The sequence below is a fragment of the Schistocerca cancellata genome, chromosome 1, assembly GCF_023864275.1.
Source record: "Schistocerca cancellata isolate TAMUIC-IGC-003103 chromosome 1, iqSchCanc2.1, whole genome shotgun sequence".
In the NCBI taxonomy this organism is placed as follows: domain Eukaryota; kingdom Metazoa; phylum Arthropoda; class Insecta; order Orthoptera; family Acrididae; genus Schistocerca; species Schistocerca cancellata.
The window spans coordinates 419,870,382-419,897,025 of record NC_064626.1 but is presented as its reverse complement, the minus strand read 5'-3'; the positions used below and the strand labels follow the sequence as shown (position 1 = coordinate 419,897,025).

The 26,644-nt window shown below is 37.5% G+C and overlaps 1 protein-coding gene across 1 annotated transcript in view; it reads right to left on the bottom strand.

Annotated features, from left to right (window-relative positions):
* LOC126175960 (pre-mRNA-processing-splicing factor 8) overlaps positions 1-25,046 on the bottom strand; it is a 102,814-nt gene extending 77,768 nt beyond the window's left edge. Inside the window, exons 1-12 of the mRNA XM_049923050.1 lie at positions 24,936-25,046; positions 20,326-20,715; positions 16,938-17,106; positions 16,695-16,859; positions 16,341-16,556; positions 16,040-16,252; positions 15,785-15,910; positions 13,638-13,743; positions 2,482-2,629; positions 2,168-2,330; positions 1,359-1,576; positions 993-1,219 (exon numbers count right to left, since the gene is read on the bottom strand). Coding sequence (XP_049779007.1) covers positions 993-1,219; positions 1,359-1,576; positions 2,168-2,330; positions 2,482-2,629; positions 13,638-13,743; positions 15,785-15,910; positions 16,040-16,252; positions 16,341-16,556; positions 16,695-16,859; positions 16,938-17,106; positions 20,326-20,710 — 2,136 coding nt within the window. The 5' untranslated portion in view covers positions 20,711-20,715; positions 24,936-25,046. The remainder of the gene's footprint in view (positions 1-992; positions 1,220-1,358; positions 1,577-2,167; positions 2,331-2,481; positions 2,630-13,637; positions 13,744-15,784; positions 15,911-16,039; positions 16,253-16,340; positions 16,557-16,694; positions 16,860-16,937; positions 17,107-20,325; positions 20,716-24,935) is intronic.
* Positions 25,047-26,644: the final 1,598 nt, after the last annotated feature.

The window sequence follows — 26,644 nt, the reverse complement described above, 5'->3', positions numbered from 1 at the left end:
TGTCCCATCATGGAATAATCGGTGCGATATTCCTTGATGGAACAGTGACTACCAAATGGTACATGAAGGCTATGGAAGATGATTTCATCCCCAACTATCCAAAGTGAACCTAATTTCGACAAGATGTAGCTTGACCCCATTGAAGTAGGGCTGTGTTTGATGTTCTAGAGGTGCAGTTCGGGGACCGCATTCTGGCTCTGGTGTACCTAGAGGTCACTGGCATTGGCCTCGATTTGCCGCCATATTCTCCGGACCTGAACACACGAGACTCCTCCTTGTGGGGCTACATTAAAGAAAAGATGTACAACAATAACCCCAAAAACCATTGCTGATCTGAAAACAGCCATGCAGGAGGTCATTGACAGCATCAATGTTTCAACACTTCAGTGAGTCCTGCAGAATTTTCACATCATCGCCAATGATGGTATGCATATCGAACATGTCATAACCTAAATCCAAATATCTGTAATGATGTAAACATGTTGAACAAAGTTTGTGCACACTGTAGTTTGTAATTAATTTCCATTTTTTCGTGTAGTTCAATTATTGTATGTATCTTGTATGTTGAAATTTGATACTTTTGACACACATAAATGCTCCTGAAGATATATATCTGACAACATAAAGGAGAATGCTTCATATATGAGAGTCTCCCTAATTGCCATAGTCAAATCAGATTAATTTTCCCACCCATCCACCCACCCTCCCAGCACTTCATATCTCTTTCCCTTGCCTCTGTTGCTACTTGAAGGAATACTGTTTTTGATGGTTAAGACTTTTCTGCTTGTAAATTCTACTGAAGTCTAGTTTATCACAGTCATTTATTGTTAGAGACTATGTCACTACGATCACTGTATTGTATGATGTAATCACACTGTTATAATACAGCAAAACTTTCTACTATTTTACAGCCACTGTACATTTTAAATCCACACAACAGAAAAGATGACACTTCACTAATAAATATACAATATAAGAGAAGTGGAACTTACAGTGTTGAACCTGTAGTAGATCAGATGTTTCAAGTCTTTACACATCCTTATTTGTCTCATGAGTTTATATTTATACCTGTACATTCCCGTTAACTGCCCAACATGTGCAAATATGTATTGTATGCCATCCGCCAACTGGAATGCATCAACATTATTTAGACGATATTGAACGTGAGAGTCCACTATCAATTTAGTCAACCTTAGTATTTCTCGGCATAAATGGAATGCTGTAAACAAACAAACACACAAAAAACTTCAAAGGCACAGATGTTTTTACTACCATTAAAAAATATAAGATAGCCAGCTTAACTGCAACATATTACAAAGTAATAAAACGTTAGTGCTGCCTTCATTTCACACACTTACCATTTCCGAATCTGGACTTTTTTCTCTCTTTTGTCGTCAATGTTTTGACAGGTTTGAGATTGAAATTATAATCCAAGTGAAGATAGTTCAGATTTTTTCGGTGGATTAGGAGGTTGAGCATATTATATCCCTGGCGACAAACTTGTAAACCAGCTTCAACCCAATCAAGTGTTGTTGTCTGAAAGAATTTTGTGGACTTGAAGGATCTGAACAGATATCTGAAAAACGAGGTACGGGAACAGAAATACGTTAATCAAACAATATTGCTAGCATTTTCACAGTGAAAAGTTGTTTAGTAAAAGTATCAATTTAACTGTTCCATGTCTATAAAAGTAAGATTTACATACACACTAATTACTGAAACAAGTACATACAATTGAAACATCTAACCCCATTTACAGAAAAGGTGGAAAGAAAACATATCAACCTTACATATTTTGCTGCATATTGATGTCCAAGCAATGTAAGACTGACTCTCTCTCTCTCTCTCTCTCTCTCTCTCTCTCTCACACACACACACACACACACACACACACACACACACACACACACACACAAAATTAGCTCTACGATGGATTAACTTCCAATACCTCAAAATATGGTGATTATGACTAGATCTTTTCAACAATAAAACTTTCTCAATACGATGGGCTGTAAAAATCTAAAAACACTGTTATGAGATTTATGTGATAAAATGAAAGTAATACAGTGGTTGTCACCATTACTAAAAACAAGCTTGTTTCTGTCAAAGGTTAAAAAAAGGCTAATGCTAAAATGAAAATGGTTTTTACGGATAAGGATTATCTTGCCTTTTCTTTTGTGGTTTTGGTGGTCGATGCTTCAAAGCATTGAGTACAAAGTATTTCAATAACTTCTGGTAACTGACTCTGACTTTTACTGGTTGTCCTGGTGGGCAATGTTCACGATACCACGATTTAACCAAAGGCACATCAATTGCTCTACGTGTTCTTCCTGCAAATTATATAATAAATTTCAGTGAAACTAGTCTGTAGTTGCTAATAAATATTGTAATTATTTAATTTAAATTTTAATCCATTAGGGAAAGTAAGTCACAGAACAGTTTTTGACAGCTTCTTGAAACCCGACTAGAAATTAATATTACCTGATCGTATATTAAATGGTCGTGGTGCCCACAAGAGAGCAATACCATTTGCTGTGTTGTCTGTGTACAATGGTGTCTCTTGAAGGAATGGCTGCACTTCTTCCGGTAGTTCAAACTCCTCATCATCATCCGGCAAGGGTTCCGTTGCCTATCACACATTAAATGTAACTCTTATTAAGAAGCTTATTTCTGAAAAAGCGCTAGACTGCATTAGAATCTAGTGTTATGATGAATATCGAGTTAATAGGTAAGATAAAAGAAACAAGCAGAGGTGGAATGAGTATATATGAGCTAATAAAATTATTGAACCAATTGCAATTTAGAACTGAATACATTTACTGCACTTAACCAGATATGAGACTACATGAATGCAGACAAATTAGTCTGAAGATTTAGAGCAAGCCCCTAAACGAGTACCTCATGCTTAAAAGCAATCTTTCTCATCATATCTTGTGTACAGAAAGAGTGGCTTAGACCTGTCACTTCAAAACAATCACACATTGCCAAAGAGGCGTCAATGTCGAACAAAGGTCCTGAAATGTGATTCTCAACTTCTTACTTATTTTCTCACAATTTTGCATTCACCTTCAACTTATGGTTGACTGGCAATTTTTACTGATAAATAGTTTATTTCATCTCCTTTGTTTCTGGCCCTGAGTCTGAAGAAACAAAAACTTCCTTTCATTTTGTAATCTTATTCTTCTTCTCCCTTCTCCTCTTCTACAGCATTTGTCACACATTATGGCAGGATCTGCATTTTTGGTTCTGTCGCGATTTTATCTGATCTTGCATCCAATCAGGATGCTGGCCACCTCACACCTTGATATATTCGTGAGGCGTGTCAAAGCCATCACTGTCTACGTGTTCCTAATGGCTGTTTACCATTTACGCTCAACTAAAACCATTCTTTGCCACTGTTGTTGCATATGTTCTAAGAACATGCTCTTACATTGCACACTGCTTTCTCTCATCTTTCCTATCATTGGTACTACTCCATATAAATCACAAACTTCGCCATTTGTGGCATGAATGTGCAGTATTGATATAGATGTCCACTTGAGCATTTATATTTCCATGGCGGCAAGCTGTCATCCCACTTCTTTTGTTAAAGGCCATCATTCAGCACCATAAAATGGAACTAAACAGATTACAGATCTGTATACTTTTGACTTGAGCCTGTCTGGAATCTTCCTGTCACAGAGTGCAGAGTTCACAGAACACCACTTGAACCACAAGCTACTCCGGCAGTAAGAGGTTTCTCCAGAGATTTCCATCAGCAGCAAATGTGGAGCCTATGTACTTACAAAGTCCTTGCTGCTGGGAGGTCAGCATCACTAATTCCGACGGTATCCAAGTAATTTAGATCTGTGATGTGGTACTGTATTTTCTTTATGTACAGTAACAAATCTACTTCCACACGCTGATCATTTCAAGCTTTCACTTGACAGGTCAGTCTTGTGTTTACAGGACAACAGCACATCACCAGCTTACAGTAACATCCAAGGTGCAGTTTCCTGTAGATATCTTGTGACTGTAGCCACGACTATGATGAAAAGGAGGCAAAAGAGAAGGTCCCTAAGATACTCCAACCAAAACTGAAAAATCGCCTAATAATCCAGCAGCTTATTGTACCTGGCTCTTCGGATCATGGCAGAAATGTCTGATCACCCTATTAGTCAGATCCTTTTATCAGTGATGCATTCAAAGACCTTCACTGTGAGTGATAGAAGCCGTACTGGGTGATAGTTGCTGCATTCAGCTAGACTACCCTTCTGCTTAAAACTGGAACTGTTTGATTACATGTCGGATCAGCTACAATTGTTCCCTCTTTGACAATTTTGTTGGCGAAATCTGATAACCATTCAGCCAAATACCAATGCTTTAATTTTCACAGATTTGCGGGTCAATCATCTGGTTACATTGCCTTTCCATTTTCCATCCCCCCCCCTCAACAACCTCATCCTTGGCGATGGGTGTAGTCTAATGGGACCCTGCACAGATGCCGCAACACTGGAATTGGAGCACTTGGAAATCCCTCAAGGCAAATTTTCCAAAATATTGCCACCACTGCTTCGCTGTTTACTTCCTACTGAACGCAAGTTTGTCTTCTTCATCACTGATTCCACAAAATTTCTCTCTGTCTGCTGCCGACACTGCTTCGCAAGTATGTAGATTTCTTACTCTCTAGTTGATGTTTCCAAGTTTATCACGAACTTTGCTGAAGTGGCCTAATTTTGCTGTCACAAATGTTTTCTTTGCTACACTCCTAATTTCCCAGTAATCCTTCCAATTTCATCTGTATTTGAAGAAAGAAACTTTTGATATTGCTACCTTTTAAAACACACAGCTTTCTTCAACTATAAGCCCATGGCCCTGTCTGGCAATCAATTTTATGTCAACTGGGTTTTGTAGTGCCTAATTTCTCATGAGATTGTGCTATGACACATTCTTTCAGGACATCCCATGTTGATTCTACAACAGTAAGAGGTTAAAGCATGATGCCTAAAATCAGCTGCGGCTACATATTACATAACAAATTATCAGGACACATTTTGAATGTTTCACACATGAATAATAACGGTCAACATTTCTGGAATTGTTAATACCAAGTTACTTTTTTTGAACAGGTAGATTGTAGTCTTAAGGCTTCGACTTGCGAATGCCAGTTAGCTCTATGTAGTAGGGGCGCGGGAGCATAGCTTCTATAGAGTACAGCCGTTACGAGCCTAATGGTGTCCTTACCAACTCCCACACGATTCTGCTGCTTACAGCAAAATGAATGAAAAGAGTGGCTGAAACTTCGCTGTTAAGTATGTCTCTATATTATGCTTTAACATGTAATTAACTGATGTTTAGTATTAGTGTTTTGATACTGTTGTAAATAGTTTTTTTGTTTCTGGCATAGGCAAATCCATCTGCTCTAGAAATGAGCTAGCAAATGTCTCTCAGTTTACTAAAACGGAGTCCAGCTATAAAGGTGGGTCAAGGTCAGGTACACAGAAGCATGCGGAAATGTACAACGTGACTCTCAGCCAATCGAGCATCAGCGACATTCTTGGCTTCATTCTGCACGTGGCAATCTATGTTCTTAAAGCATGCGGTTTATTTCAGTCATAGCGTTCCATGCCGAGTGATTATTTTGCCCTCATACTGTTCATTATAAATGATGGTAAGAAATTACACCATGTGTTGCACAAATGAACAAGAGGAAGAATATTTCGTGTGTATCAATACTTCAAAAGACAGTTTTCCACTGAATCCACTATGGTACAAGGCACTTGTTGCACTGTTACCAAATGCCAGGAGCAGACAGCTGAAGCCTATGCTATTAGTTTGGGGGTCATTAAGACGATATTCACGAAGCTGTATTTAGAATTGCAGATGTTGAGAGACTTACACACAAGGCAATAGACAGCATCTCAATATCTGCATGGGCAGCTTGCATGGGGCATACAGAAAAACTGCAGCATGAAGATTACAGCAGAGAAATTGGCAGGGACACAATTATAGAACCCTACCTTATAAATCTTGCTGAAAACAGGCCATTTATGTCAAACAGTGAAGACTTCTTACAGTGAAGTATTAATTACTGCTACTAATTAATTTTTTTGTATGACTGTGTCTGCAACTGCATTAAAAATTAGTAATACCTCAAGTATTCATCTTTGGCCTCATAATAATGCAGTTTTTTTTCATACAATATATTTCATTCAATTAAATACATATATTGTATCACTGTAGCAGGTTTCACAATGAAAGAAAATTAACTTTTAGTAACCCATTAAGCAATCTATTTCTGATGTCGTTGTTGTTATGGTCTTCAGTCCAGAGACTGGTTTGATGCAGCTCTCCATGCTAATCTATCCTGTGCAAGCCGCTTCATCTCCCAGTACCTGCTGCAACCTACATCCTTCTGAATCTGCTTGGTGTATTCATCTCTTGGTCTCCCTCTACAATTTTTACCCTCCACGCTGCCCTCCAATACTAAATTGGTGATCCCTTGATGCCTCAGATGTCCTACCAACCGAGCCCTTCTTCTAGTCAAGTTGTGCCACAAACTTCTCTTCTCCCCAATCTTATTCAATACTTCATCATTAGTTACCCACGTTTCACTTCCATACATGGCTACACTCCATACAAATACTTTCAGAAACGACTTCCTGACACTTAAATCTATACTCGATGTTAACAAATTCCTCTTCTTCAGAAATGCTTTCCTTGCCATTTCCAGTCTACATTTTATATCCTCTCTACTTCGACCATCATCAGTTATTTGGCTCCCCAAATAGCAAAACTCCTTTACTACTTTAAGTGTCTCATTTCCTAATCTAATTCCCCCAGCATCACCCGAGATAACTTGACTACATTCCATTACCCTTGTCTTGCTTTTGTTGATGTTCATCTTATATCCTCCTTTCAAGACACTGTCCATTCCATTCAACTGCTCTTCCCAAGTCCTTTGCTGTCTCTGACAGAATTACAATGTCATCGGCGAAGCTCAAAGCTTTAATTTCTTCTCCATGGATTTTAATTCCTACTCCGAATTTTTCTTTTGTTTCCTTCACTGATTGCTCAATATACAGATTGAATAACATCGGGGATAGGCTACAACCCTGTCTTACTCCCTTCCCAACCGCTGCTTCCCTTTCATGCCCCTCTACTGTTATAATAGCCATCTGGTTTCTGTACAAATTGTAAATAGCCTTTCGTTACCTGTATTTTACCCCTGCCACCTTCAGAATTTGAAAGAGAGTATTCCAGTCAACATTGTCAAAAGCTTTCTCTAAGTCTACAAATGCTAGAAACATAGGTTTGCCTTTCCTTAATCTATTTTCAAGTCGTAGGGTCAGTATTGCTTCACGTGTTCCAACATTTCTACGGAATGCAAACTGATCTTCCCCGAGGTCGGCCTCTGCAAGTTTTTCCATTCGTCTATAATGAATTTGTGTTAGTATTTTGCAGCCGTGGCGTATTAAACTAATAGTTCGGTAACTTTCACACCTGTCAACACCTGCTTTCTTCGGGATTGGAATTATTATATTCTTCTTGAAGTCTGAGGGTAGTTCGCCTGTCTCGTACATCTTGCTCACTAGATGGTAGAGTTTTGAGAGGCCTGTCTCTCCCAAGGCTGTCAGTATTTCTAAGGGAATGATGTCTATTCGCAGGGCCTTGTTGCGACTTAGGTCTTTCAGTGCTGTGTCAAACTCTTCACGCAGTATCATATCTCCTATTTCATCTTCACCTACATTCTCTTGCATTTCTATAATATTGTCCTCAAGAACATCGCCCTTTTATAGACCTTCTATATACTCCTTCCACCTTTCTGCTTTCCCTTCTTTGCTTAGAACTGATTTTCCATCTGAGCTATTGATATTCATGCAAGTGCTTCTCTTTTCTCCAAAGGTGTCTCTAATTTTCCTGTAGGCAGTATCTATCTCACCCCTAGTGATATGCGCCTCTACATCCTTACATTTGTCCACTAAGCCATCCTTAGCCATTTCGCACTTCCTGTCGATCTCATTTTTGAGACGTTTGTATTCCTTTTTGCCTGCTTCATTACTGCATTTTTATATTTTCTCCTTTCATCAATTAAATTCAATATTTCTTCTGTTAACCAAGGATTTCTATTAGCCCTCGTCTTTTTACCTACTTGATCCTCTGCTGCCTTCACTATTTCATTCCTCAAAGCTACCCATTAAGTTATGCTCTGTGCAAAATTCTACCAGGCGGCTTCCTCTTTCATTCCTTAATCCCATTCCATATTCACCTACTACATCCCCCTCTCTCCCTTTTCCTACTATCAAGTTCCAGTCACCCATGACAAATTTTCGTCTCCTTTCACTATTGAATAATTTCTTTTATCTCATTATACATGTCATCAATCTCTTCGTCATCTGTGAAGCTAGTTGGCATATAAACTTGTACTAATGTGGTATGCATGGGCTTCGTATCTATCTTGGTCACAATAATGCATTCACTACGCTGTTTGTAGTAGCTTACCCGCATTCCTATTTTCCTATTCATTATTAAACCTACTCCTGCATTATGCCTATTTGATTTTGTATTTATAACCCTGTATTCACCAGACCAAAAGTCTTGTTCCTCCTGCCACTGACTTCACTAATTCCCACTATATCTAACTTTAACCTATCCATTTCCCTTTTTAAATTTTCTAACCTACCTGCCCGCTTAAGGGATCCGACATTCCACACTCTGATCCATAGAACGCCAGTTTTCTTTCTCCTGATAACGACGTCCTCCTGAGTAGTACCCGACCGGAGGTCTGAACGGGGGACTATTTTACCTCCAGAATATTTTATCCAAGAGGACGCCATCATCATTTAACCATACAGTAAAGCTGCATGCCCTGGGGAAAAATTACGGCCATAGTTTCCCTTTGCTTTCAGCTGTTCGCAGTACCAGCACAGCAAGGCTGTTTTGGTTAGTGTCAAGGCCAGATCAGTCAATCATCCAGAATGTTGCCCCTGCAACTACTGAAAAGGCTGCTGCCCTTCTTCAGAACCACACGTTCGTCTGGCCTCTCAACAGATACCCCTCCGATGTGGTTTCACCTACGGTACAGCTATCTGTATCGCTGAGGCATGCAACACTCCCCACCAACGGTAAGGTCCATGGTTCATAAGATTACATATTTTAAATATATTCCATCACTGGCAATGCCTAATGTAATCAATGCTAAAATTCGTTTTAGTAATTACTACCAACGAAACTCTGTGTGTGTGTGTGTGTGTGTGTGTGTGTGTGTGTGTGTGTGTGTGTGTCATGGTGAGAGTTTCATGAATGAATGACAGGTGTGAAAAATGTCCCATGTCCTATTATTGTTATCACTTTGTTTCTTTCTATGAGTGTTTTGTGCCCGAGTTCTAGTAACTGTTGCTTTCTCTGCAACTACCGTATTTACTCGAATCTAAGCTGCGCTTTTTTTCCGTTTTTTTTTTTTTAATCCAAAAAACCGCCTGCGGCTTAGAATCAAGTGCAAAGTAAGCGGAAGTTCTGTAAAATGTTGGTAGGTGCCGCCACAAGTAACTTTTGCCGTTGAATATATGTAGCGCTACACAAGCATGCTTTGCAGGCACAAAGATAAATACTGGCGCCAAAACGTCTGCGTCAGTAAATAAATTAAAAAAAAAAAAGAAAAAAGGTGGAAGGCGAGCTGTTTTCTCCGCCCCGAGTTTCGACCACTGCATTTTCATACATTATCCAACGAAGTAAATACAAATTCCATATTGTTCATCTTCGAATGTAGCAGCCTTTCAATGTACTACGAAAATCCGACTGGCAAGACTGTTTGGGATGTTTGTCAATATGGCCAACTCTACGTTCTGAATTTTTTCCTACCTGTGACAAGAGATGGTTGCTAATAGGAAGTTTTACAAATTGTGAATCACATGCAGTATTCTCTTCATCATAAGAATAATACGAATATAAACATTTTGCCATGTATTTTTTGTGTTTGCTGATACTTCATTTAAATCCTGTCTGCCTAATAAACTACGAAACTAGAGTGAGACAACAGCAATCGCGGAAGAATATACATATCATGCCATGTTTATATTAGTATTATTCTTACGCCGATTAGAGGTACAGTCAGAAGTGAAGCACAACAACTGACTAGATTTTTAAATCTAAGATGACTCTAATTTCTGTGCAGAAGGTAATGTACTAAAGAGGCATCTGGAAAGATATTCAAACGGAGAAAAATTTTCGCTAAACTCTCCTTCACAACATCTTCTATCACACGCAGTCTATTATTTGGTTCTTGTTGATCATTATCAAAGAAAGCAGCAGTGTAAGTAACAACAAATTGCAGTCTCTTGCCATTGTTTCGCTAATGAGATGATTTTATTTATTTATTTATTTATTTATTTTCAATTGGAAGCGGCGGTAGTGCATACAAAAGCAAGCCATGCAGCGAGTGGCGACAGGTCGTAAACACTCACTATCAGAATGCGACAAACAATGCGTGACACAGTACAATAATGTATTTTCAGCTTAGAGTGACGAAACACCTATAACAAAGTAACGGCACTTATCAGATCAAAGAAAAACAAGCAATCAATTCAACCCAGACGAAGCACATGAAAAAGGAAGGGTACCCGTATAAATATGGATGGAGCGCCTGACGCATAGCAATGGCTACCTGGTAAAGCTTAACTGCTAAGCTTACAACTCGAACCAAACTACTGTAGCTGTATCGTCATTCATTCGACCTAAATTGTATCTCATCTTACAATGGACCAACTTTATTTCGATTTGGAGGTGCGGCCTAAAACTTTTCTCTACCCTTGAATTTCGAATCTCAAATTTCAGGTGCGGCTTAGATTCGGGAAAATTTTTTTTCCTTGATTTCGAGTCTCATTTTTCAGGTGTGGCTTAGATTCGAGTAAATACGGCAACAGCATCATTGAGTGGGAGTCTGACCACTTTCATCTATAAACAAATGAATTAAGATACGCAAAATGTGCTTTAATTGGTGATAAGAAGCAATTCTTTGTTACAGTTGCTACTAAACTAAGCGCTTAAATATAGTTGATAACATTTTTTTCCAACAACATCCCATTTCCAATACTTTAGCACAACAAACCATAATAACAACTGCATGTTTTGAAGATATCCTTAATGCTATTGTATCACTTAAACCACACATTTTCATAATACCAAAGTATAAATATGAAACCCAACAAATATGGAATGCTAGCTTAAATCAACATGACAGTTGCTCAGTTTGCTTCTATCAGCCAGTGACAACACAAACCCTTGATGTCATGGAAACATCAAGTTTCACCTCACACAGCAGACTGAACACATGCAAAATATTTAATGCCTTAGGTTTAGAAAAAGATGAAAAACATCAAGCCTGCAGCAAAGCTAACATACACTGAATTAAAAGATCGAACTGTGACAATGGCAGAAAAATGTGCTGCTACCTGTAGATCTTATATTGAAGCTAACTTTCAGTGCTATTTAATAGTTCATTATACACTGAAAAGGAGATACTGCACATAAATTTTGGAACAAATGTGATGCTCCCACCCAAAATCTTGGTTGTGGTTACAAACTGACTGTAGCACAGTCTGAGGTCTAGGTTGGTTCAAATCGGTAAATGTCGCAGCCTTCCTCAGTACAGAAACCATGAGCCGCACTTAACTGAAATGGTGTCATTTTACCAATTCTTTGAGTTGCAGCCATTTAGTCCATGTCAGACCACTGGATTATCTCTTCCTTTGACTTGTAGGTTTGAGGTTTCATTTGCATTTGGACAACCAGTGAATTGTGTAGAACTGTTCATAGTTACATCTGAGACAACTTTTAAGTCACACTGCCGCACAAGAATGAAATCAAACCATCTCATTTTGTTTCCACTGTAGTAAGTAAAAAGGTGGTATATTCACTTCTTGAAGTTTGTATTTGTGGTGACTGTGACCTGTGCCTCAGCAGACTTCAATTTTCTCTCCCCATCTGCATTCTTGTGTTCCTTTCACTTTGTGATGATGAATGTATTTCAGTAAATTGTATAGAATGGATGTTCATGGGGCAGTAGCATTCAACTCTAGCACCTAATCACACTACAGCACATTACAGACTCAGATGAGCAAAAAATTTCATGGCATAGTTTCCACGGAAGTGAACACATTCCGTAGCATTTTTTCTACAACTAACAACTTCAAATTCACAAAGAACGCTGTCACTTATACTTTCTCTGCCAGTGTACCATTTTTCTTCAAGATATGTGCATCCTCTGCACCAAAATTAATTATACCATTTCCGATTAACAGCATAATAAGACAATGATATCCAAAGTACCTACCAAAGAAAGGTCAGCTCAAAGAACAGTCAATTGTTTTATCAAATATTCAACAGTAGTTGTCATCAGCAGATAACACTGATTGTCAATATTGACACACACCTCAACTGCTATCAAATACAAATGCTGGAACATCAAACTACCCTCTTTCATATGCTTTATATTTTAAATTCAGTATTAACTGAAATATAAGAATATAAAATCAAATAATAATTTTAGATAAACCTTTTTAATAACACTGCCAAGGAGGTACATGAATAATGATCAACATACAACTTCACCCTCTACAAACTTGCCCAATAAAATGTTATGAAGACAATCTTGGTTGAAGTACCACTAACAATATACAAATTTCATAAAATTTATGCAGCTGCTGATAAGCCAATAACATTAGACTAGAAAAGAAATATGATGCTACCAGAACTCCCTTAAGCCAGTATTACACTATCAAATTTCTTTGTCAAAGTTGATATGTAAAATATTTTTGTCAAAGAAGTTTGATGGCATAATAGGGCACTTTGACAAATCTCGTTTGTCGTCAAATAAATTTGGTCAAATCTAAGGCCTCGCTGTAGATTTGATCATAAGAGTCGCCTGTCTTCTGTTCATTGCAATGTGACATGTTACCACGTGGAGCACTAACATCGCTGCAGCGTTCTGTCATCTGTAGTGTGTTTATAAACATGGTCAGTAAATACAATTGGTGTGTACCAACAACTACAAAATCAACAGAGATGTATGAAGCTGATGAGGCGCTTTACAATGTGAGTTACCCCAAATACAAAAATAGATTAAGAAGATTGGAGACCTGACCTGACCTAACCCCCTCCTCCAGCAAGGAATCTGAATGTTACAGTGAGCCTGTCTTCTGCAGATATAGCAGTTCTTAAGTGAGTATTGTGCTCTGTGATATGAGGATACATTTCACTGAGCAAATACTGAAATGTATGCTCATCCACTCTTAATTTATGTATGACTTCACATACTCCTCTACATGCTCACGTAACAAGTTTTGTTGAATGCTTTTATTGTCTCGTCGTAAAACCCACGGCTTCACCCAGGCACATTTCCTTTTTTCCCCCCTGCTTCTCTTCCACATGTGCACACAATGCAATTGTGGAACAAGCAACTGTTGCAGCTAATAACAAGTTGTTGTTGTCAGCCATCTTGAAGTTTGACGAAAAATATGATGACAGTGTAATACACCTTTTTAGCGCCACGTCAGAGATCTTTGTCAAATAAATTTGACGAATATTTGATCATATCTTTTATCAAATCTTCGACAAAGAAATTTGATAGGGTAATACCGGCTTTAAACTAGTACACTTACCTTCATTGAATGTCTATGTGAAATTGGATTAATGAGAGGGTCGAAATAGAATGCTGGTAGATCAGGATCTTCAGTTTTAATGTACACAACATTAGGTGTATGATACCTGCAAAGAGATTAAAAAATAGTAATTAAACAAAGAATATACATGACAACTACAGAAAGAATCTCCTAAGAATTGTATGTATGTGACCTCAGCGATTACTCAATTCCTCCAAACAGTAATCAATAACAGTCACAATTATTCTACCACACTGCTAGTACAGACATATATTGCTTACATATGCCTCTAAAACTTGTGTGGGAACATACCCATCAAATCGATTTTCATAATGAGTATCACCAACCTTTCTTTGTAAGAACTATAATATTTGACAAAACTGTCTAGTACATCCTTCTAATATCCATAAGCACAGGCCTCATCACAGAAGCAGATCAACCAACCTCCCTCTCCCACAGAAATTTATGTACATTTTACAAGAAAAATTTATATTAATAAAACAATAGTTGTGGACACATGAGGAAATACCACCACAAACATATATTTAACATCATAAGGTGACAGAGATTATATGAATAAAAAGAATACTGAAAATATACAGATATCTCATAATCAAGTAAACAAATGCTCAGTTCCTAGTGCTGCGAAAACAAAATTTTGTGTGGCAGTAAGGAGACAACGAACAGCTGCAAAACAAGAGAAAGAACAAATGGAGACCCGAATCTACATAATTTGTAAGCAGAAATGTATGCTATCACTACATCATAGATAAGCAGAAAGTGCCAGAACTGTTCATAACATCAAAAAATTTAGCCCAAAATATAAATTAAAATAGTTTAAACACGGATATGTACATATTCCATGCCACCAAAGATGCATTGCAAATAACAAGGGTTAAATACATATGGCAAGAAAAAAATTTGTTTTATACTGTTGTAAGAAGATAGCCCTAAATTAATAATTGTCAGCAATATATGTAACATTTCAAATTTACACCATTTACTGAATGAAATGTTTGCTTTCTTCTGTAAGTGTACTGCAAGTGAACACCCTTAATTTAAGAATGTACAGAAGTCACGAATTCTTTCATTTTTTATGTAGTTAAGACATTACGAAACACTAAGTAAGCACTTGCAATTGGTGTGATAAATGATATAATTTTGCTGGAGCTATTAATTTTTAGCTGGGCACTCAATTCAGGTTGAATACCAAGACAACACAAAGGAATTACCATTTGCAGATAATTTGTGATCAGCCACAGAATGATATCACAGAACCTTATGTCCAGGTAACATGGTAAATGTTAACAAAATTTAAAATGATAACTCAATTTGCCAAACACAAAACAGGTGTAAAAATTAAATTGGGCTGAGGTTAAAAATATGTTGATTGCCATGCCAGCACAGGAGAGCCACCTGCTGTGGCTGCTGCTGGCCACATGACACTGTGTTACATGGCCATGAAAGACAACAGCAATAGAGAAGGCACTCTCTAATCTAGTTAAGTGAACAATTAAGTAAGAAAATAGAAGATAAATACTATGTGACAGACATGTATTTGTGACATAACAACACTGCCATGAGTGGTGACAAAATACTACAAGGAATTTTTAAAAAATTCATAAAAGTAGACCTAGAAAAAAAATCAGAGTGCAACGATTTAACTCTGAACAACCTTTCTGAAACTCAGGTTTTATACAACAATACACCAGGAAGCAAAAATTTTGCATCTATGATACTGTCTATTACAGCTGCAGAATTTCCCATGATCATTTAAAATTCTGACAATGAAAAAGTATGTGAAGCAAAACTTCTGCATCAGCCCTTAATTTTGTATGTGTTAGGTAATGGGAGATAATTATCAGTCTTCTGGATCAAATTAACCATAAGATTAATGAGAATTCAATTAAGAAAACTGCTAAAATTACAAAGAGACAATAGCTGGCCAGTACTTACACCCCAAAAATTTAAATATAGGACATGAAAGACATTTCAAGTAACTGTAATATAAACTCTTAACATAAATTCTTTACAGCACATGAACAGGAAACTTATTCCTTCTTTCCAACTGGCATATTTATTTTAGTTTAACGTGACTTCAGTTGCATGCCACACTAAATTTAAAATCAGTATAATGTGGTACTTACCACGACAAGTGAACATAATGTGGCATGTTATTGTAGAGATATGGAAATGCAATCCTGTATTCTGTACGAATGGGTTGTCGAATGATTATTTTATTTATGTCATTGAACTCATTCCAATCCTCGTCACTGTTAACCATGAAACACACAATAAACAGTGTAAAAATGATTATGATGTACGATTTCTAAGTTTAATAAGCACAAATACATTCTATGAAAACACACTACAACTTTTACATTTTGATAACAAATACTTACGCTGGATTAGAATCTTTTATTAATGGCTCAAATTTAGGGCCACCAGGAATTGCCATATTTAGAGCCTTTGCAGTAAAAAACGACTTATGATCAAATAAATAAAAAAAGTTTGTATCGACCAAGTCTGTCAGCAGTTGGTTAGCCAGGCGATACAATGTTGCCATCTGTGGTAAAGTTAGATTCCAACGCCTGTATGTCGGGCCATTCACATGCCTACCATAGGATAGAAAATAGGGTTCATTAATGGACTATCTATAAGATGCAAAATAAAACCAATTCCAAAAGTGTCCATAATACTTACTTAGTTCCAACCAGAGGCTTGTGATCATAAAACCATTTGTACACAGCAGCATCCTCTTCAATGTCTAACTCAATCTGTATAGCTTCTAATGGTTCAACATCTAGCACATTGTCAGCATAATCTAATGGAGGTTCTTCATCATCAAACGGAGGAAACCGCATTCTTTTGAAATGTCGACGGTCTCTCTTCTCCCGACGCATCATAATCCACATTGTTCTGATAAAAACAGGTTGATTTGTACACGATGTTGGACATAACACAATTATCATCATACCATCACCATTGAATCAAATTAATGTAGTATTACAGTGTTACAAAGCATGACAACAATACCTGCATATAATTACTACTTACCCCCACTGTGCTATGTACACTGGTTCAATTACCCACGGAATTTCATTTACAAATGTTATGGCTCCTGTTATGTGATATAACACTTTCACATCTCTAATCTGCTCCCAGGGCATTGGCATATTTTCTAGTAGCTTCATGACTGCATGTGGCATGTATTTCAAAGCTCTGCAATTATATAAAAACAATTAGAGAAATAATTTCCTCATTTACAATGTACCAATGCACAATATTTAGAGTACCTACCCTAAATACACCCTCTTGTCATGTCTGTACTTGCGGCTACTCATATCGCCATGGTCACGAATTATTTTTCTAATGTGCTCTGGAGGCATATCTTCCTTCTGTGCATCAACAAAACCAAATTTCCGCTTCTCAGAGAATCTTTTTGATTGGAGCTGCTGCCATTTTTGAGCTGTGGCACAATAAAAATGAACACTCAATCAATAACCATTTGATGCATGAACAGGCAAATACGAGAGGCTATCGGAACGTCAGAGAAGGGACATGTGACAGCATTTGATTTTCCCTGTGCTCTGAAATAAGAGGGGTAAAGGATTGTATAAATAGGCAGTGAAGGAGAATCCCAAAGAATACTGTCTGGAAAACCTATTAGCCTATTTACTTAAGGCTTACCTGCTCAGAAATATTTAGAACAAATTATTTATTCAACTAAATGCAAGAAAAGGTAACATTACAGCATTTTTCACTACTGCAGTTCACCTGAGTTGTTTGGTAGACACGAGAGCTTAATAAAAATTCCAGTGAAACCACACTTACAGTTGAATAATTGTGTATTCTGCCAGATGGTCCCATTGTTCTCATACGATATTTCTACAGCATGACTTGCTGTTTTGTTCAGGTGCTCCTCGAGACTAAGACAGTCTCGGGGAGCACCTAAAGCAGATAGCAAGTCAAACCATCTAAATACTGTGCGAGAATGACACGAACAACCGGTGCAAGAGCTAAGTATTCAACATGTCAACATATCGCCGAGAAAGCCTGAAGAATTGCACGTAATGTATCCACAGCTGTTGTGTGTTGCGTGCCAACGTTGGTAAGAACATGTATGATGAACAACAGGAACTGAATGTGATGAATTGTAATTTGGTTATGAAACTTCCTGACAGATTAAAACTGTGTGCCAGACTGAGACAAACTCGAAACCTTTGCCTTTCGCAGGCAAGTGCTCTACCATCTGAGCTACCCAAGCATGACTCAAGACCCGGCCTCACACCTTTAATTCTGCCAGTACCTCGTCTTCTACCTTCCAAACTTCACAGCTCTCCTGCATACCTTGCAGAACTAAATGAGCCTCGGTTCGGCACACAGTTTTAATCTGCCATGAAGTTTCGTATCAGTGCACACTCCGTTGCAGAGTGACAATCTTGTTCTGTAATTTGGTTGTCAGTAGCCAATGACAATGTTCATTGGTAATTTCTTACAGTTAATAAATAAAGTAAACTGGTATTTTGTTCTATCACATCAGAATTTAACCACATCATCCAAATTTTCAGCAAAATACAGGTAGGTTCCTGCAGTGACAAACACTTATCTCGGGCAATGCTACGAAGCAAATCAATCATGGCAACTGTCCTTTCGTATTGACATTTGGTCACTTCACCAACTCACAAGTGAACTGTCACATTCCATCCTAACCTAGGCTTCGGTCTATACTACTGGTCTGTCAGCAGACCTACATTTCCTCCCATAGTCCATACCGAAAACAATTGTAATCCATTTGCATCTTCTACCTATAGAAATCAGTAGATTTAATTATTCTCATTAGCTACCATATACTGTCACCAGTTTGGTTATGACCAACATGAACGAATTACCGAACACAATGGAAGAGCTGTGGACACCGTAAGTGCAGTTTCACAAGGTGGTGCCCCTCCACAGTTCATAAATGTTTGAAAAATGCTATCATTCACTGCCAAAAAAGCAAGTTACGTCATCATTAGTAAAAACGTACCACATACTGCTTTCCTCGGGTTTGTTTGGGAAAGGAGACCAGACAGCGAGGTCATTGGTCTCATCGAATTAGGGAAGGAAGTCGGCCGTGCCCTTTCAAAGGAGCCATCCCGGCATTTGCCTGCGAGCGATTTAGGGAAATCACGGAAAACCTAAATCAGGATGGCCGGATGCGGGATTGAACCGCCATCCTCCCGAATGCGAGTCCAGTGTCTAACCACTGCGCTACTGCTCTCCTTCATGTTACATTGTGTCTGGTAAATCTTTAATACTGACAATGTATTTTATATTAGTATTAGTCAATACTGACAAATTAGGAATTTTATATTTTTGACAACATTGTTTTTATATCAAATTGTACGTTGTTCTAACTCTTTTATGATACCTGATGACTGTCTGTGGACTGAAACTGGTTGTATAATTTAGAAAAATTTTTATGAGCAGCTTTTGGTGGCGAGTCATAACTTTTTCAAATATGTTTAGGTCTACAGCACCAGTCACAGATTGGTGACCACATCCCCCCCACTCTGACATACTACACACCACAAGACCATAATTAAATTGAGATATGAGAAATTAAGTTTAAATTTATTGTCGTGAAGAACTATGATTATCTGCTTCTTTCTTCCTTCAAGTAATTAAAACCAGGTGTCATTCGTTACTCCTATCAGATTTAGTGGAAAGTGCAACAATTATTGTTTGCTCAACAATTACACAACAGTACTGGTCCTATTAGGTTTTACCAAACATAGTCTACAGAAAATTATTAATTCCACAAGATTTGTAAAAAATTAAGATTAAACCATGACTGACAGCCTAAAAACGATAAGAAACTCAATGCTGAAAGATTCAGAAACAAAGCAGACGATCCTGTGATATTCAAATGGACATATATAATAGTATATCAGGGTGATATTTGATCAAAAAACTATTTTATATTAGTGAGAGTACCAGGGACACTAAAAGGTGGTGGGTAGGACTTAGTAGCTCATAACATATATCTTTTTTTTTATTTTTGGAAAGAGAACACTTTGAAATTTTCGGAATGTAACTATATGCACAAACTAATTTGCAAAGTGAATGTAAAATGAAAGTAAACCACAGAAATCTGGTGTGTTCAATACACAGCTCATTGGTACAAAATAAGCTGCATCTTTTGTGAGGCTGGCAGCCATCAGAGCATTACACAGATGTTCAAAAAAATCCAGTAAAAGATCCAACAAGGCAATATGATTAGTCAATGTTACTCTTTTCCAAACTACGCACCACACAATGACCAAAATTATAAAATTACACACCCAATCAGGATTCATACACTAATAAAAGGCAGTTGCTATGCATGTATCACCAACAAATGGAACAGGTAGAAGAATCAGTAACAGCATCATGATGTAGTCTCCTATCCACCATACAAAATGTGATGGTTCTAATTTCAGCGATCCATAATAGCACACTACTCCAGGGAAGATTTCACGCAGGAGCAGTAAGTCACCTACTTACAATTTAATCATAATGCAACATTGACACCACCTTATTGTTTAATATAATAACAATTCGGAGAACAATTTTACTGTACACTTTACAATGTTATGACAAGTACATAACACACATTGAAGAATGCATTACTAAGATATCAAAGCAATTAACAGCAAACACTTACCTTTTTCTTGCAGTTTTTCCTCTGTTATAATTTCAATTTGCTTATGTGGGGGTGGAACCACAGGAGGTGGAGGATGATGGTGAACCTGTGGATGGACTTGTTGTTGAACTGCTGCTGCTGCCTGCATTTGTGCTGCTTGCTGCGCAGCCTGGGCAGCTTGTGCCTGTGCGGCAGCTTGCGCATGAGCATGAGCGTGTGCTGCCTGTGCATGGGCGTGTGCTGCCTGGGCATGGGCAGCCTGAGCGTGAGCAGCTTGAACATGTGCTGCCTGCACATGAGCTGCCTGGGCCTGTGCAGCAGCTGCTAGCTGAGCATGTGCCGCTTGCTGCTGGGCCATCATCGTGGCCCATGGATGTGGCCCCAAAATATATGGCGGTATCGCCATACTGACTGTAAAATAAAAATTTTACCAGAGCTACAATTAAAACACACACACACACACACACACACACACACACACACACAAAACCTGCCTTCAATAAGAGTAAATGCACAGTTTTTTCATTCTGTTCATAGGGTGAGGCCATACAAAGTGGACCTATTGAGGAATGATCCAATTTGAAAGAACTTTACATTGCCTACATAATGAAACTATATTAAGTAAAACTTGTGCTCAATGTACAAAAGATTCACGGCTTTCGGCGAGAGTCAGTTTTGGCCAATTTGATGTTGGCTTTTAACAGGATCTAGTAAGTTTGACCACACATTGTTAAATATTAACAGGTTTCTATATTTTTGTTTCATTTGCAAAAGCAGATTTTTTTTGTATGCAAATTGTTAGTGTGCTTTTTTTCCTACCACACATACACTGCAAAATGAGTTTGAAAATATAACTAAGGCTTACACAAATTAGTTATATTCAATGTTTGGTAAATTTTAGTTTCTTCAGGTTCTGTAATTTTGTATATTTGCTAATATTTCTACTTTATATCCATTCTTATTACAAACGATAAATTATGACAGTGGAAATAATTCTAAAATGGGAATATGGTAATGTTTACCTACAGATAACTGTAGAAATGCTCAACTTCCAATCACTCATTTACAGATACACAATGGCCAATATGCTCAATGTTTAATTGTTGACGGCAGCCAGTCACTGGGAAGGCTGCCACCAAGACAGTATTAGTTCCCAAGGAGACACAGAACCATTTATTGCCACTTTAATAGAATCTAGCAGCCAGTAAGTACTGCTTTGTTTTGTTTACTGCAGAGCTTCAAAGTGTTATTAGCACAAGCCAGCCTAATTATAATAAACCACCTATAACAATCAAACTCCCATGTACAGAATACATTAATACTTGTTCCATAGATCATGAATACGACACTTCGTAATGATGTGGAGCGTGTAAGGTTAATAAAAGATGTCTATACAAGATATTACATTACACAAAATATTACATGACTTTTTTGTTGTGGTTGGGGAAATTACCCACTTACTATACCAAAAAATTCATCTAATGAGTAGAAGGAGTTGCCATTACAAAATTCTTTTAATTTCCTTTTAAATGCTATATAGCTATCTGTCAGACTTTTTGATGCTATTAGGTAAGTGACCAAAGACTTTTCATGGCAGCATAATTTACCCCCTTCTGAGCCAAAGTTAGATTTAACCTTGAGTAGTGAAGATCATCCTTTCTCCGAGTGTTGTAGCCATGTACACTGCTATTACTTTTGCATTCATTCAGATTGTTAATAACAAATTTCATAAGTGAATATATATATTGTGAGGCTACAGTGAAGATCTCTAACTCTTTAAATAAGTGCCTGCAGGATGATCTTGGATGGGGTCCAGCAATTATTCTGATTACACGCTTTTGTGCGATGAACACTTTTACTCAATGATGAGTTACCCAAGAATATGATGCCATACGAAAGCAGAGAATGAAAATAGGCATGGTAAGTTAATTTACTCAGATGTAAATCTGCCAAAATTTGCTATGACCCTAATAGCATAAGTAGCTGAACTCAAATGTTTCAGCAGATCCTCGATGTGTTTTTTCCAGTTCAATCCCTCATCAATGCATACACCCAGAAATTTTGAATATTCTACCTTAGATACCGATTTCTGATCGAAGTCTATATTTATCAATTATGCCATTCCATTTACTGTGTGGAACTGTAGGCCCTATATACCGTGTTTTGTCAAAATTTAATGAGAGCCCATTTGCTGAGAACCACTTAATGATTTTCTGAAAAACATCATTTACAATTTCACCAGTTAATTCTTGTCTGTTGGGTGTGATAGCTATACTTGTATCATCGGCAAAATCGTATAAAACAGCTTCAAACGTCTGATTAGATTACAAATCATTTAATGTGTTAAATGTTTGACTTTAAGCATGTAAACGAGAAAAAGTTTAGAAAATGTTTGAAATTATGATTGGAGTTTGCTGGAAGTCACTCAGTGTTATAATCATCAAACACTACAGAATATAGTATGGATCAGCTGTGCTCCATTTTACACAAAATCAAGTCTTTCACCCATCTCAATGTTTATGACTTCATATCTCCTGAATTGTGTGTCCTACAGTGATACAATTTTGCAAGTACATTCAGTGGTATACCTGGATGCTGTTTGCAAACTATGTTGTGAATAGAGTTAGTAGTTCAGAAGTAATAAATTAAAATGTCATGACTGATGCTGATATTTAACTGCATGAACAGCAATAATATAGCAAACGATAAACTTTTTTCCCTTTCAGTTTCTAACTATAATACTTGTCTTGTGTTAAAGATTTAAAGTACTCGCACACTGGAAAAATTCCAGACCTATCAACAAAGGTGACTGAAAATTACACTCTGGCCACAGACATAACCATTAGCTTCACTACTGGTTAATTTGCTTCCACAACCAGATTTTCCGCTTTAAAATTCACTGGCTTCGCCAACTCACAACCAAATTGTCACCTTCCGGTATAATCTAGGCCTCTAGCTGTGCCACACATTAGTCTGTCGCCACAACCAATTTTGAAGAGATTGGGGGAGGGGGGAGAATACGTAATTTTATCTTTGGCCATGACCTTATAACACGTCCAATAATTTGCATCCATCAGTTTTGAGTTTGCAAAGCACTGCTGCAATTGTTTTACAAAACCAAATCACGCTAAAAATTACGATAAATGAGCCAGAATGAGATTCACAATGATTTGTCATTCTCCTCAGAGGCATCAAATGTTGAGCCTACAGAAACAGTGGAATGCATCACACTCAAGATTACTGTCACATCTTCCAAAATGTCAGGAGAGCTAGAAACGAGATTCACAAGACGACGTAAGGTTCAAGACTTGTTCAAACACAATGAAATTTGTAGGCAGGGGTGCACCAGATACGTGTGGATGGAATGGGAAGAAACCCTAATAACTGTTACAATGAAATGTACCCTCTGCCACGCACTTTGCAGAGTATGGCTGTAGATGTAGATAAAGCAAACTTAATGATGAGCAAAGGACTGAGCCAGTGGTACTCAATCTGGTACCTAGTGCCCACTAAAAGGGAATCACAAGGGCAAGATTAGACTAAGTATAGCATAGGCATTGAAACGATCACTGTTCCTGTGCCCGATACATGAAAGGAAAGAGACGAAACCCTAATAACTGGTACAATGGGACATACCCTCTTCCATGCACTTCAATTGGTTTGCACGGTATAGGTGTAGATAAAGGAAACATTTAATGATCAGCACTAGACTACATCAGTGGTATTCAATCTGGTTCATAGCACCCACTAGTGGGTGTTCCAGCTTTCATGGTGGGTAATAGTTGGTAGGGTGTTTAAAACAGAATTCTGCATGTTTTCACAAAATTTTGACAAAGTACGTGACAATTTATTATTAGTATTATTATATGCTTTAGCTCGCTGTAACTGTTTTGTAAACTTTATGAACTTACTTCCCTACCTTGTAAAATCACCATTACTTGTAACCTATGAGCAGAAAGGAAATTTTGCTACAGAGATACAAAAGTGAGTGGTAGATGAAAAATGTTGTCTACCACTGGACTAGACTGTGACAGTATACAAAGCATTGAGAAGAACCTAGCTATAAAATTGCTGTTAATAAAGTTGAAATGTTGCCAAGTGTTTCCTTCGCTAATTTTGATAGTATTTTGTAGGAAAATTGTGAATAAGGGATCATTGAGATTTTGACACCTAACCAAAATAACCTCGGCATTACATTACTACTAGTTTTATCGTAAGCCCTCTGTAATTTCTCCAACACTGACGGAAAGCTCGGTTGATATTTTTGCAGCCCCCCCCACTGAAAGCGTATCAAAATCTTTAATTTCATGAAACTTCTATTCTAACTTGGCATTGTGTAGTTACATCCTGTAAGTAATGTCTGTTTAAAATTTCTTTCAAATTAGGTCTACTTGGCATAGAACTATTCCATATTAAAAGTCTAACAGTTCGTTTCCGAACAACATTGCACAACACAAGCTTCTGCAATAAGACACTAATGTATTTTTTGCAAAATTCGGCTGACAGTATCTGGCAAAATTGTTCCGCACATAACTTCGTGCTATTTGCAACACACTTTCTTAACATTACAAACGCTGGCAACACCAAATTAACTTTCACGTAACAGAAGTCACAAAAAATATTCGTCTTACCTCATACACAAATGTACACTTTAACCGAAACACGAAACAATGTAATCAATATTAGACTGACGAACACATCACAACAGTTTGAATATTATCCACATCACAACGCCATCTTATGTTTCAATATCAATACAACCTTACAACGAGACAATGCTTAACTGCATACATCAATTGCCAACTTAACAACAAAAAATTGGTGACCATTTTCAAGGACACAGCGTGAATAGAAATGTAGTTCAGCGATATTGCAATAAACACAGTTCAAAAAAGTACTCTATATCAAATCTTTCAATACTCTAATATGACAGTAACAAGTTTAATTCTGATTACGGATCGTCGATAAAAGATCAAACGAATCTTTTGACAGTTGCTAAATTGTGTAGTCAAAAACAGACATTATCCAAATGATTGAGGAGGAGCACACCACAGAACTGCAGAAACGCCTTAACAAATCTGTATTTTCAATTCAAGTGTTAGCAGTATAGGCGACATAAAAATGAAAAAGCTTGCATACTTTGATTCCGTAATGTCATATGGTATAATGTTTTGGGGTAACTCTTCAAGTCAAACAAAAGTTTTCAGAGTCCAAAAGCGTGTAATACGTATTATTTGTGGAGGAAATTCACGGACGTCCTGTAGAAACCTGTTCAAAGAACTGATTATACTAACTACTGCCTCTCAGTATATTTACTCCTTAATGAAATTTGTCCTAAATAATATATCTCTTTTTCCAACAAACAGCTCAGTTCATACATACAATACCAGGAACAAAAATGATCTGCACAAGGACTTAAAATACTTACTTTAGTTCAAAAAGGGATCCACAACTCAGGAACACTCATCTTCAATAATTTGCCAGTAAAAATAAAAAATGTTGTTACAAATAAAGATCAGTTTAAAAGGAGCCTGAAAGACTTACTAGTGGCCAGCTCCTTCTACTTCATTGATGAATTTTTTAATAAAAACAAATCATGTATTGTATATATTCATACTATTAGTATTGTTATTCCAGCTTTAAAAAAAATTGACATGTTCCACATCCACGAGGATCTCCTCAGCACGGATCTATGGAACGAAAAACTAATCTAATCTATTCGAGATATAGACTCAGATCATAACGGTAGTAGTGATAAAGAGTAGGCTGAAATTTAAGAGATTAGTCGGGAAGAGTCAATATACAAAGAAGTGGGACACAGAAGTACCGAAGAATAACGAGGTACCTTTGAAGTTCTCTGAGGCTACAGATACAGCAATAAAGAATAGTCCAGTAGGCAGTACAGTTGAAGAGGAATGGACACCTGTAAGAAGGGCAATCACAGAAGTTGGAAAGAAAAAAATAGGCACAAAGAAGGTAACTGCGGAGAAGCCATGGGCACCAGAAGAAATACATCAGTTGATCGATGAAAGAATAAAGTACAAAAACGTTCAGGGAAATTCAGGAATACAAGTCACTGACGAATGAAAAGAGTAGAACGCGCAGGGAAGCAAAGATGAAACAGCTGCGTAAATGTGAAGAAATCGAAAAAGAAATGATTGTCGGAAGGACTGAGTCAGCTTACCGAAAATTCAAAATAACATTCGGTGAAATTAAAAGCAAGTGTTTTAACGTTAAGAGTACAACGGGAATTCCACTGAAGCTTTCCCGGCAGATTAAAACTGTGTACCGGACCGAGACTCGAACTCGGAAGTTCGAGTCTCGGTCCGGCACACAGTTT